The sequence below is a fragment of the Haemorhous mexicanus genome, chromosome 21 (assembly GCF_027477595.1).
Source record: "Haemorhous mexicanus isolate bHaeMex1 chromosome 21, bHaeMex1.pri, whole genome shotgun sequence".
Lineage (NCBI taxonomy): Eukaryota > Metazoa > Chordata > Aves > Passeriformes > Fringillidae > Haemorhous > Haemorhous mexicanus.
Genome location: NC_082361.1, coordinates 1,720,961 through 1,734,146, shown reverse-complemented (window position 1 = coordinate 1,734,146; position 13,186 = coordinate 1,720,961). Strand labels below are relative to the sequence as shown.

The following is a 13,186-nucleotide window of genomic DNA, read 5'->3' as shown; positions in this document are numbered from 1 at the left end:
AAGGCTGCTTTTGTCCCACCCTTTCTTAAAAGCAGGAGAAGAAGCTTTGTTCTAGGACAGTCTGTGGTTTTTCAGAAGTGGCAAAGACTAATTAAAGAGCCACTGCTAGCCCTGGGCTCCCACCAGCTCCCATCACCTGCAGGAGCCCCACTCAGCCCCATGGGTGTAACTCTGCTTTTTCCTCCACATCCTTTTGACTGGCACAGAGAAATGTCTGAACTCCTGCCACGTCCTTTGCCCTGTCACCTTAGGGTGGAAAGATTGAGTTATCCTTAAGGGCTGTCTGAGACTTCAGCAGTCTGGGGCCTCCCAAGGATAAAATCTGTTGGAAATGAGGAGAAGGGGGATGAAGAGGAAGGCCTGTATTGCCATGTCCATCAGAATGCTCTGAAGGTGGATTCCTTAGGTGTCAGAGGAGACCTGGACAAAATGCAGCTCTTACTCCTTCTTCCCCTGACGTGATCAGCCTCCAGCTGCTGCAGCCAGGGCAGCAACCTCACTGCCCCTGGCCAAGGGCAGCCAGGGATCCTTTGGGATGGACTGAGGCCACATTTCCTTGCTGCCCTTCCAGGGACTCCCAGAAACCCAGCAGGCCTGTGATAGCTGGGGAAGTGGTCTGCAGCATCTACAGAGAGCTTGCTGGATGGTGGAAGGAGCTCATTTAAATGAGAAAAAAAGACTTTGAGTACTTTGCCAGCATTCTCCTTGCCTATTGTACTCCCTTTTCGGTTTCTGCTTTCCAGTGAGCAGTTTTATGTTTCCAAGGATCATAAATTCTCATTTTTCCACTGGGCAGGAGGTGCACTCCTGGTCTCTGCCGCTTCCTGCGTCGCTTTTGTGTCCGTGTTGCCCAGCTACTGCAGCACAGCCCAGGCTATGCCCGGCCCATTCAGAGCAGCCCCGGGGCACGGGCCCCTGCTTCCCAAGGGCACACGGGGAATGCGCTTCCAGACAGAGCCCCAGGGGCCGGCAGTGACCTCGGGAAGGTGGATGTGATGCCGAAGGGGGGATCAGCATGGGCAGCCAGCAGCCTGTGAGGTGTGGGGATGGACACTGCTTGTTTGTCAGCTCCAGGGCAGCCCCACTGGCTGGGAGAACTCCGGAGTTTTCCAGAGCATCAGCTCCAAGGGCAGCACTCCAAGCGTGGGTAGTTCAAAGAGCAGCCCAGATAACACCCTGTCCTCACCCCGTGCAGGTCAGCTGGTTTGAAATTAATTACATTCCTGAGCTGGAAATACTTGGATTCATCATGGCTTTAAATCCTGAAATGGGACTCGTACAGTACCAGGGGAAGGAGAGGGGAAGGGGAAGGGAAGGGAAAGTAAAGGAAGAAGGGAAGGGGAAGGGAGCAGGGGCTGGGGGTCCCTGCCCGGAGCCGGTCAGTCAGGGGGCAGAGCTGAGCTCATTCCCACTCCTCATTGCCATGCTCCCTGTGTCTGTCTGGAAGGCCAGCCTGGGGAAGGGGCTGGGACAGGCTATTGTTGGGGTTGTTTATGGACACATCGATCCTGCAGCCTGCCAGGCCGGGATGGGCCATGGGGAGGCCAGGGCAGGACAGCAGGCTGAGGAATTTACAGCTACAGGGAGAAGTCACTGGTTTCCAAGCCTGTGGCATCTTCCTATGGGCATGCAAATAAGTCCATACCCAGCTGTGACTGGGGGCATTGACATACTCCAGCTTCAAAAACCTGCAGAGCCTCTGCTTTGATTTCCCTTAATACAGCTTAAAACACCATTTGAACCGTGGCCAGGAGCACGTTCTGGCCTTGCTGCTCCTTGTTAATGAAGAAGATGCATTTTTTGGAAGAAGAGACTGCCTCCAAGACCTGCAAACTCTCTATTTTATGACAGTTTTCATTTGCATAATGAAGGCCCTGATACCTTCAGTAATTAATCACATTAAGAATTGCTTCCTTGAATAACTGTATTCATGCAGGTTGTTCCTAGTGCTGGAAACTGCACATGATTTCCAATGTGCATTAGCCCAAGTTTCATCAGCAGATGGAAGCTGGTAACTGCATGTGTAATTTATATCTGCTTGGGTGGAATTATCCAATGAAATATGCATCACACGGCGCCATTAACATTTCTAGTCATACAGTCTTTAGCTCATGGGTAAGTTAATATTTCATGCCAGCAGTGTGTGGGACCGTAGGAAAGGCAAAGTCTTGAACACAGGGATTTAAGAGCAGAAGTGGAATGTATTCCAGGTCAAACACAGCAGATAGAGAATTAATGACACTGCTAAAATAAATGAAATTTGTTACCCTTGTTTGACCTGCATTTTTTTATAAAATGTCCCATTTTGTCTCCATAGTTAAGAAAGCTGCCAGGCTGCTGTATTGCCACTTGTAGGGGCAACTCCAGATCCTTTAGCATCCAGAAAGCTTTTCCCCATAGAACAGCACAAATAACAGGAGAGTAACAATTGAATTGTGGAAGGCAGCAGAGAGAAATGTTCCTGTGTGGGTTTGGATTTGTCGTAACCTTGACAAATCTGGGGGGAAAAATCCCATCAATTCAATAGTAAGAAATTCAGTTACTAGTCTGTGCTGAAGAAATTCAGTGACTGTGCTGTGACAGCAGTGACAGGTCAGCCTGGAGCCTTGTGCCAGGATAAAGGTTGGGTTGTGCCTGAACATTCTACAGGAGAAAGTCAGCTGTCTCAGCGTGCCTTTTCCCATGTGCCTTCCTGTCCTTATATAAATCAGTTCATTAAAATACTGATTCCTGCTTGATAGGAAGCAATTAAATGACTGAAGCTGTGTTCCATCTGCCTCTTCTGTGGAGAGATGCAGAGAGAGTCCAAAGTGAGCTGGTGCCATGTGAGTGTGGGGCTCTGCCCTCCTCTTGGGGCTCTCACCCAGCTGCTGCTCCTCCTTCCTCTGCTGGGACATGGGACATGCTGCAGCTTCTGCTGCTTGAGGGGTTTCACCCTTTAGAAAAGATCTGAGGCACCAGTGAGTTTTAACTGTTTTCAGGCCAAGCTGGGTCTGGCCATGGCTGGGCTGTGCCTTGGCTGTGTGCTCCAGCAGGGATGCAGCAGTGGCACTGGCTCCGTGGAGAGGGAAGGGCCAACAAACTCCTTCCTCACTGAGGCCACATCCAGCTCGTGGTGCTGCACAGCTCTGCCTGGAGCTGGACCCTGTACAGAGCCAGGCTGGGGTGGTGCTGTGTGGGAGCTGGCTGGAGTTCCCTGGGTTTAGAGTCTTGCCATCACTCCTGGCAGCACCCACAGATTCACTGCTGCTGCTCCCGATTGTTCCTTTCTGTCCAAGAGAGAAAGAAAAGGCATCTCTGCAAAATCCAGGCTTGGACTTTGCTTAAAGCCTCTGAGTAAAGAGCCTTGTTTGAATGTAATTGCACCCCTGTTGCTACAATGGGAAAATACACTGTATTGCTCTTTCTTGGAAAGCACAGCTAGTATTTTCCCAGCCATTTGTGTATAAAGAAAGATAAACAGCTCTTTAGCGGGCAGAACAGTCTATCCCGGGTTTATTGACATTCATGGAGCAGACAAGGACAAACAGTTTGGTGAGCACAGGGGAGGGGCAGCAGCTGGGCTGGGGGGACTGGGCATGAGGGGCAGAGGGTGGGGAAGCCCTCTCAGGTGCTGAGCCTGGCGAGTCCATCTGCCTGACCCCAGACCCTGCTGCACCCCCGGGGGCCCCTGGCAGCCTGCAGGATGCACTCAGCACCTCACCCTTCCTCTCACTCCTCCCCATAAATAAAAAACGGGTACAGCTAATTTAGTTCCAGCTTCACACGCAAGAGCACCAGAGATAGATTTTTAAAGAGCTTGTCTGAAAGTAATAATTCATGGGGAGATCAAAAGGCTGTGGTTTAATCCGGGGTCTGTCTGATACCATAAACCTTGCAGAGTGCTAAGAATTCAATGAGCAGCATCAAAAGCCTGATCAACATGAAAGCCACCCAATTTTCTGTCTGTAAAGCTGGTGTGGCTCACAATGGGTGCTGAGGAGTGGGGAAGATGTTTATCTTCTCTGCAGAGTTTGGGTGACAGAGCCACACACATTCCTCCAACTTCAGCATCCCAAAAGAGGTGCCTGGACTCCATTAACATCTCACTTGCTCCCTGCATGTCCCCAGCTGTATAAAGAAATCAGAGTTCTAATTAAATGTCTAATTACGTGGCCTAGGTAGATTTCAGGCTGCTTGGCTTTGCCTTTTCCTCCACATCCACATCCACATCCACGAATCAGAGTCTGCATTGATTTGCCAAAGCAACGTGACAAAGTGGTGGATTTCAAACAGGGACTGCAAGAAATACGGAGTATCAAAATGCTGTGTTTGGAAGCTAAAAATGGGGCTTAAAATGGGGGCAGGAAGGATGAGTGCTGTAAACAAAGGTCTCCAGAGTAGAAGGGCTCTGCCATGCTTCTAACTGTCAGCTACAGCAACATTTAAAAGTCAGTGTTTAATTTTTAACACAAATGGAGGTGAGCTCAGGCTGCAGACACCTGCAGGGTTTTTCTCCAGAGATCCTGATCCCACAGAGGTTAATGTGATTATGCAAATGGCTGAGGTATAATTGCGTTACTCGCCCATCTGGCCCTCCCTGCAGCTCCTGAGTGATTTTGTATTCCCCGTGCAGTGCAGTGCTGACACACAAGGGCACCAGAGATGTCACTGCTCGGTGTTTGCTGCAGGTGCCACCTCCCCATCAGAGCTCTGGAGCAGAGTCCTGCTGGACCAGGCATGGCCAGTGCATCGGGAACACTCTTCCCAGATCCAAATTAGCAGTCTGGGTGTAGTCCAGAGGACTGAACTCCACTTGTCCTCTCCCAGGGGATGCTCCTGACAAAGCCAGGATCCTGCCTGGCATCCCAGCTACTGCACCAAGTCCTTCCCAAAACAGTTTTTCTCAGCAGAACAAAACAAATTTCCACCTTCCTCAGCAGCTGGGATTAAACCAACACCTGACATTTTCCTGCCAGGCACTGACCACCACAGACTGTCCCAGGTACCCCCAGATCTCTCTCAAACTCGGGTTTCTCTTCCCCCAGTACGAATTCAAAGCCAAGAACATTAAGAAGAAGAAGGTGAGCATCATCGTGTCCGTGGACGGCGTGAAGGTGATCCTGCGCAAGAAGCAGAAGGTGAGGCTGCTCCATCCCAGGGATACTCACACTGCTCACCAAAACTGCCCTTCTCCTAAAAAACACCCAGGATCTGCACAAGAAAACACTCCAGTTTCCAGCCTACTAATGACAACACCTTGCTGGAAAGAGAGTGGGAATATTACGCTGTGGGAAGAGGATTTTTTTCCTATCCAAAAAATGTATCTCTCATGGGATACATTTTTTCTTTTGCTAATACCAGAAAGCTTTTTCCAGGCTGCCTGGTCTGAGCAGCCCTCAGCTCTTTGCCCCACTGTCCTTTCCACCAAGACACTGAATCCAGATCTCCTCAGCCCCAGCTCCAAGCCTTCTTCCCCAAAGCATGTAGCTCTTCTGCATATTTGATGTTATAAATTAATCTTAGGGACCATTTTCAGCCCTGAAGGCTGTGATCAGATATGATAAACGATCCAAAAAAAAAAATCTATTTTTATCTGAGATATTGTTGAAACAGCCATGGCTCATCTAATCACACTGCAGCCTGGATTGTGGCTTGGGACAAAAGCACTGTTCCTAGGTTTCATGCCCTTCAGTTTGCTAGGTTTCCCTTTCACCTGATTTACTGTAATTTTGTCTCTGCTTACAGAGAAAGGAGTGGACCTGGGACGAGAGTAAGATGGTGGTGATGCACGATCCCGTGTACAGGTACATGGCAGGGGATTCAGCCAGGGAGGGCCAGTCAGCCCTGGGGGATCCGTGCCCTCCTCCCACCTGCTGAGATCCCTCCACCAAGGCTTTCCAAAGGAGCGTCTAAAATTAACAAGGGTACAAAGTTACTGCTGCTGGAGAATCCTTTTCATACATTCTGGAGAGTGAGATGGACTGATCTGGCTTTGAAGCTGGCTCTGCTTTGAACAGGGTTGGACTGGGTGACCCTGGAGATGCTGCAACCTGCATTTCTCTCTGATTCTGCCTCTGAAGACAGGCTTCCCATGGTTGTCCTTCAGAGCATGGCTCTCCCTGTGCTTCTGAAGCAGGGCCTTACTCTAAGGTGTAAGTGCTCGCTGGGAATTAACCCTTACAGACATGGCAAGAAAGCACTGACTTTCCATAGCACCTTCCATGGGATATGGAGGTATTCCAAAGGCCACAAGCCCCACCCAGAGGTTTACCCCAAACATAAACCTGGTGCCTCAGGAGCCCCTGGGGATGGGAAGTGACCCCAGGGGTGGTGCATGGCCTGGGGACGGGTTAAGAGCACAGGGTGCTCCAGGCTCTGGCATCTGCAAAGTGAATTCTTGCACACAAGCACCCAGCCCACAGCCCTGAGAACTGGGATCCCCAACACTGGTTTTTGGGATCAGAGCCCGTAGTGAGGAGATAAGGAACAAAGGATGTGCTGATGCATCATCTGTGCCCACTTCTCACCTCTGGCTTTCTTTAAAGATTACTACAAGATGTGGTACATTGGCAGTAACTGCTCTAACTGCAAGTTCAACACACAAAAAATTCCAGTGACAGAAAGAGCAGAAGAAAAAAAAACATTTCAAGAATCCCTTTGGTTTCTTCCCTATTCAGAGCTGAGCTTGCTTGTCACATTTTCACCTAATTAAATCAAACATATATAAAAATCTTCAAAATGGTTTTGCAGTACGAGGAGGAGAGTCAGCCTGAGCAGCAGAGAGAGAAATCCTCAGACTGCACCCAGCATCCCTGGGAGAGGCTTTTGTGCAGTGCCACCTGCCACTGCCAAGGAGGGACCCTCTGGGTCCCCAGGGGCAGGACAGCCACCACCATGCAGGCAGTTCTGCCTCGCTGCAGCCTGGGCAGGGGTTAATTGCTGGGGCTAAAAATAGCCACTCGCTTTCCAAGACTATAGATTTTTTCACTTTCCCACAGGATCTTTAAAAAGCTTTTGCCTACTTCAGAAACCAGAAGCTTTTCCATCAAGCCTGAAACGCTCTCTAAATCCATCTCCTCCTGCCTTGAAAATTGCAGGAGGGGCCATGCACCAGCACTGCCTCGTTCCTCCAGTCCTGGGGGCTGCAAGCCAGCCCATCCTGGGGACACAGAGCAGAGGTGGTCTGGAGGGCAGAGACTCCCCGTGGTGTTCAGTGAATTCCCTTTGTCTCTCTCCCACCTAGAATTTTCTATGTCTCTCATGACTCGCAAGACCTGAAAATATTCAGTTACATCGCCAGGGACAGCGCCAACAACTCCTTCAGGTGCAACGTCTTCAAATCCAAGAAGAAGGTAGGATGCTCCTGGGGATGCACCCACATCACTGCGGGGTCACAGGGTGCAGGTCCCTGGGGAGCAACCGAGGCAGCGCTGGTGCTGGGTATCCCCAAAACAGCGTACCTGGTGCTTGTCCCCTCCTGCCCAGCCTGGGCAGCGGCGCATTCCACACAGGGACAGGAGCCCCCAGACCCAGAGTGGGGAACCAGGGGTGCTGCTGGAGCGCCCAGCACGGGAGGAGAGGCGGCAGTGCGGGTGGGAGGCGGGGAAGGCTCGCGGTGGCCCCTGGGGCAGCGGTGGCAGCCCACGGCTCTGGGCTCTCCGCAGAGCCAGGCCATGCGCGTGGTGCGCACCGTGGGACAGGCCTTCGAGGTGTGCCACAAGCTGAGCCTGCAGCACGCCCTGCAGAACGCCGACGGGCAGGCTGATGGTGCCAGCGACAAATCGGCCGAGGAGCAGCCGCTGGAAGGTGACTTGCGGCCCCGAGGGGCCTGGGCACGCCCCTCCCTAGGGCAGGGTGCGAGGATGCTTTGGGGTGGGGACACGCGAGGTGGCACCTCCTTCATGGGCGAGAGCTTTGGGCCCCTTGGGGTGGGGAGCATGGGGAATCTGCCCTGCCTGCCCACTCCTACTGAGCGCTGGGGAGGGGCAGGCTCAGCCCCCTCATTCAGCAAGCTGAGGGTCTGCAGCCCTTCGGCCAACCCATCCCTCCCTCCTGCCCCTGCACAGCATGCTGAGACTTGGAGCAACTCGTGGCCCTTGTCCCTGAGCTTCCCCCATCTCCCAGCCCTTTGTGGGGGCCCAGCTCTTCCTGCAGTCCTGGCAGGGAAGGAAGGCTCACATTCATGTGTCCATCTTGTTTGAAGTTCACCAGATAAAGGGCTCCAAGATCACGGATGTGGACGAGGTTGGCATCGATACTGGTGGCATCTGTGTGTCCGAGAGGGGACCCAGAGAGCTGCCAGGTGTCAGGGGGGACCTTGGCATGCTGAAACCTGGGCAAGCCTCTAAGGAAAAGAACGGCCAGGTAATGGGGGGTGGACTGGAGAACAGTTCATGTGCTCTGCTGCTGCTGAGGGCCCTCTGCTCAGGGTCACTGTATCATGGCTTGATTTGGAGGTGCTTTCATGGAGACCCCATTGCAGCTCTCCGTCCTGGCTCCCTGCTCAGGACAGGCTGTTGAGCTCCCAGTTCACCTGCAGCGAGGCCGTGTCCAGGGCCGGGGTGGGGGTTCAGGCGAGAGGCAGGGTGGGGGCTGCGGCGCATGGCTGAGCAGGCTTCTCACCCCCCCAGGCTGGATTTCTGTGCCCTCAGTGCTGCTCTGCAGCAGCTGCTTGTTCGCCTGCCCTGGCAGCAGTCCCTGGCTGCCCTCATGCTCCAGGCCCAGGGAGCAATGTCCCCAGGAGGCCCAGCCCTGGCAGCGCAGGCACCCGCGGCACGTTCGGCTCCAGCAGCAGTTCCACCTTAATGAATGGGTGCTCCACAGAGCTCTGGGAGCCCTTCCCAGAGGCCTGAATGGCATTGCTTCAGCTCACACAACACTCACAGGGCTGCCTGGAAACAGCTGCAGTGACAAGCACTCCCGAATCCATGGGATTCGTCTGCATGCCTGCAAAGGCTGGGCTTTCCTGCACATTCCTGCTGGCCTGCTCAAGCAGGGGAGGGCAGCAGCAGGAAGGGCAGTGGCCACTGGCACTGGCAAATGCTCCAGGCACCGGGACACCGCCCAGCCTGGGCAGCCACAGCACGGAAAGGTGTGGAGTGTTTGGGTCACTCCCTGCTATCTCCTTCCTGGGAGCCCTGGGGACCCACCCTCCCCAGACACAGCCAAGGCAGCTCTGCCAGCTCTCTGGAAGGAGCCTCTCTGAAACACTCTGTCCTGGGGATCCCACAGATGTGCAGAGCTGACAGCCCAGGGCTGCCCCTCAACACCCCCTGGGTGTCCTGAGCACAGGGGCTCCTCTGCTGCTCTGGGGTCAGTGCCACGGGGAACCAAAATCCAGCCTGAGCCAGTCAATCTGCTCACCTGCCCATTTCTTTGTGCCCAGGATGCTGAAAACTGCTCCCTCCACCTGGCCAGCTCCCAGCAGCTGCTCAGCCCGAGCAGCCCCTGCTCCTCAGCCTCCATCACCCCACTGGCCTCCCAGCACTGCCTCCAGCTGCTCCAGCAGCAGCTCCTCCAGCAGCAGCAGCAGACGCAGGTGGCTGTGGCCCAGGTACACGTCCTGCCCTCCCCTCAGGCGGCACCAGCCCTTCTCCTCCCCCTGAGCCAGACTGGCGGGGCAGGTGGGAGCGGGCCGGGCCCTCGCAGCAGTGCTGGCAGCGTTCCCGGTCGCGCAGCTCTCGGCAGCGTTCGCAGCATCGCTTGCAGCCCAGCTCGCAGCATTGCTTTTAGCGCCACGTGCGGCATCGCTTGCAGCACAGCTGAGCTCCCCCAGACGCGGAGCTTGCTGCTCACACAGCCCCGGGCTGCTCTGGGAGTGTTGCAGGGCCCGGTAGAGCCCCCACCTCCCGTTTCACCCCATCTCATCCCGTTTTTGGAAACCATCCCACCCCCAATCCAGCATCAGAGGGGGGAGTCCGGTGCCCCCCATCTGGGCACATCCCCTGCGCGTTTCTCCTTACCGGGGGGACAGCAGGACACCCCCCACAGCCCCGGGATGCCGCCGCATCCCCGCCCCCGGCTGGGCCGGCTCGGGGGGACCGTTCGGGGGTGGCGCGGCGGGGCCGGCAGGGGGCGCTGTGGCGCCGCCGGTACCGGGCGCTCCCGGGGATGCTCCTCCCGCATCGCCCGGTCCCGCATCAGTCTGTCCGAATCATCCCGTCCGCACGACCCTGCTCGCATCTCCCCGTCCCGTCTCGCAGGTGCAGCTGCTGAAGGACCAACTGGCGGCCGAGACAGCGGCGCGGATCGAGGCGCAGGCCCGGGTGCGGCAGCTCCTGCTGACCAACCGCGACCTGCTGCAGCACGTCTCGCTGCTGGTGCGGCAGCTCACAGTGCTGGAGGCCCGGGAGGAGCACCGCGATGAGCATCGGCAATCGGGTGAGGACAGTGACACACTCACTGGGGTTGTTGGGGTGCTGGCATGCACCCAGCTCCATCCCTCTGGACAATCACTGCCTTCCTTCAGTCACAGGAAACAACTGGAGTGCTCCCAGTACCATCCCAGCAGGCTGTGGGGGTCTGGGGCATTTCTGCACCCCTCACAGTGCAGGGGAGCAGCTGCCTTGGAGATCCCCGGTTTTCACATGCCCCTTGTCCATCTCTCACAGTTGACCACTCCTTGCAAAACCTGTCCCTGGCCCAGTCCCTGTCCCTGAACCTGAAGAACCACTACAGCCTGGATGTCCACCTGCCATCCACCTCCACCCCTGCCAGCATCCTGGGCAGCCCGGTGGCCCCCGGCTCGCTGCCTTCCCTGGGCCCCAGGGACTCCTACCTCAACCTCGTCAGCCTGGACAGGGGCAGCCACCGCTACGGCAGCAAGGAGGGGGACGAGTGTCTGGAGGGGCAGGATGGGCTCAGCCGGCGCGTGGAGGGCTCCGAGGTCGGCGACTTCGCTCTGCCCAACGGGAGCAGCCGGCAGAAGGCGGAGGACACGGCCAGAGGGGATGAGGACAGGTAGAGTGTGCCACCTGTGTGTCCTGCCAGCTGCAGCAGGAACACCCTGAGTGCTGCAGGGATGTACTTGGCCATCACCTCCTCTCTCTGCTTTCCCTCCTCAGGCGGCAGCCGCCCATTCCCAAGCTCAACCCGCCACCACCCATCCTACGCAAAAGGTCAAGCAAGACCTCCCCAAGCCTGGAAGTGGAGGTGAAGCCTGAGAGCACTGCCCACCTGAGCCTACCCAGTGCCAGCATCTCCAGCCTCACCAGCATCACTGCCAGCTCCCTCACCCTCTTGGACCCTGAGGCAAGGACTCCTGCACGGAGTGCTGCCTCCAGCACGGAGCCCGGCCCTGCCGGGGCCTGCCAGCGCGCTCTGGGCAAGGACAGGACCGGAGAGAGTGGCCCAATGTCCCCCTTGGCCAGCATCCATGACCCAACAGCCAGCGAGACCCTGGCCAAGGAGTTAGTGGCCCTGGGCAGCCCCACGGACAGCTCACTGCCCTTCTCCCCTGCAGATGACACCTGCTTGCACATCAGCTTCTCCGAAGATGAGCTGGACACTGCTGTGGGGCCCAGCAGAGTCCCCTCTTAGTGGGGCCACAGTAGGTGGTAGCTGGTGGCTGGCAGCCCCAGCAGCTCCATCCACAACCCTGAGCTGGGACTGGGGGTCCCTGTCCCCGGGCTATGAGACAGGTCCCTTTCCTGTCCCACATAATGGCTTCCCCCACCACCTAGAGGCCACCCCACAGGATGGGACTGGCCAGCCCTGCCTCAGTCAGCACCAGCTCACGCTGCTGTCACACTGCCATCCTGTCCCTGCTCACAGAGCCAGGGATGCTCACAGCAGAGAATTCCCAGGGAGCTGCAGGGTGGAAGCCCTGGGCAGGGCACGGTGCAGCGCTGTGGGACGAGAGGCTGTTCTGCTCATCACTTGCCACCCATGGCAGCCTGAGCAGGGCCACGCAGCACAGCCATGGTGTCACTCCCCTGCCCAGCTCCCCAGGGTATGTCCCAGACTGCCACCACACTGGGTGTCTCCAGAGCTGCCAGTGTCCACCAGCCCCACGCTGTGCCCAGCCCTGCTTTGGGGACAGCAGCCCCACCACTGTGTCCCCATGCAGTGAAGCCACCACTGCCTCCATAGGTGCCTTTTCCCACTCCCCAGCACCCACTGCCCACACGGGTTGGGCCACCCCTCTGAGGCCACTGATGGGTGCAGGGCTGGCCATGGGAGCCTGCAGCAGGGGGGGTGACCCCGTAAGGAAGGGTGCACCCCATGCCTTGGGGTCAGGGCAGAGAGCCCTCCCGTGCCCCCCGAGCTGCTGGTGGCTGCAGGCAGGAGGCTGCTCCTTGTGCTGATTTGAGGGTGTCACGGTGTGGTTTGGGTTTGGTCTCAGAAATGTGAGTGTCCTGGGAGGAGTTAAGGTTTAAGGAAGAAGCAGGGTGATGCTCATCCACCTTGGTTGTTTGTCAGAGGGTGTTGGGAAAGTGTCAGAGAGTTGAGTTGGGAAGTGTCAAGCAGAAATGGAGACTTGGAGCAGCCATGCTGCCTGTCCCTGGCATGATGCTGCTCCTAAAGGGAGAGGGGGGTGACAGGACATGCACCCAGAGCCAGCCATGGCAGTGACAGAGCCAGGAGAGGGCTGGGGACTGGGCTGGGGGTTGTAAAGCTCGGCTGGGCTGTCCTGTAGTGTGGTAGTGACAGCCCAGCCCCTCCATAGGACACTGCGGTTTGGTAATGGACTTTTAAAGAAAAAAATAAACAGATTTGCAGAGCCAGTGCTGTGTCTCTGCCCTGTGGGGCCCGTGCACAGGGGGTCCTGAGCCTGTGGGGTGGACTGGGAACACCCAGGTATTCCCAAAGAGGAAAGATTCCTGCTGAGAATGACTGCTGAGCCCTTGATCTGCTCCCTGAGCAGCCCCTGCCAGGATGCCACCACCAGGCAGGTCCCTGCTTCCCACACACTCCTTTTGCTCTTTCCTGGTCCCATTTATACTGCTGAAATAAATCCTGGCCACAGCAAGAGGATGGAGGGTGGGAGAATGCAGATGGCAGAGCCGGATGGGATGGGACCAGTGGCATGCCAGAGCACTGGGATCCCAAGGGCTGCCTGCAGCCTGAACGGGCAAGAGACCCCTGCCCTCTGCAGACTCCTGACCCTTGCAAGGTGAGGAAGGAAATCCAGGGGCAATTCAGCACAGAGACCCAGAAGGGACAAGGACCCGGAGAGTGTTCCCTCATGCAGGACAGGAGGCCC

The 13,186-nt window shown here is 56.3% G+C and overlaps 1 protein-coding gene across 2 annotated transcripts in view; it reads left to right on the top strand.

Annotated features, from left to right (window-relative positions):
* LOC132337052 (carboxyl-terminal PDZ ligand of neuronal nitric oxide synthase protein-like) overlaps positions 1-12,707 on the top strand; it is a 28,330-nt gene extending 15,623 nt beyond the window's left edge. The window contains exons 3-11 of one of the 2 annotated variants that reach the window (XM_059865166.1): positions 5,028-5,120; positions 5,728-5,786; positions 7,226-7,334; positions 7,647-7,788; positions 8,186-8,346; positions 9,368-9,535; positions 10,185-10,362; positions 10,593-10,941; positions 11,046-12,707. In XM_059865166.1, the coding sequence (XP_059721149.1) occupies positions 5,028-5,120; positions 5,728-5,786; positions 7,226-7,334; positions 7,647-7,788; positions 8,186-8,346; positions 9,368-9,535; positions 10,185-10,362; positions 10,593-10,941; positions 11,046-11,520 (1,734 nt within the window). In that variant the 3' untranslated portion in view covers positions 11,521-12,707. The remainder of the gene's footprint in view (positions 1-5,027; positions 5,121-5,727; positions 5,787-7,225; positions 7,335-7,646; positions 7,789-8,185; positions 8,347-9,367; positions 9,536-10,184; positions 10,363-10,592; positions 10,942-11,045) is intronic. The other variant, XM_059865167.1, reaches the window with a different exon arrangement.
* The last annotated feature ends 479 nt before the right edge of the window (positions 12,708-13,186 follow it).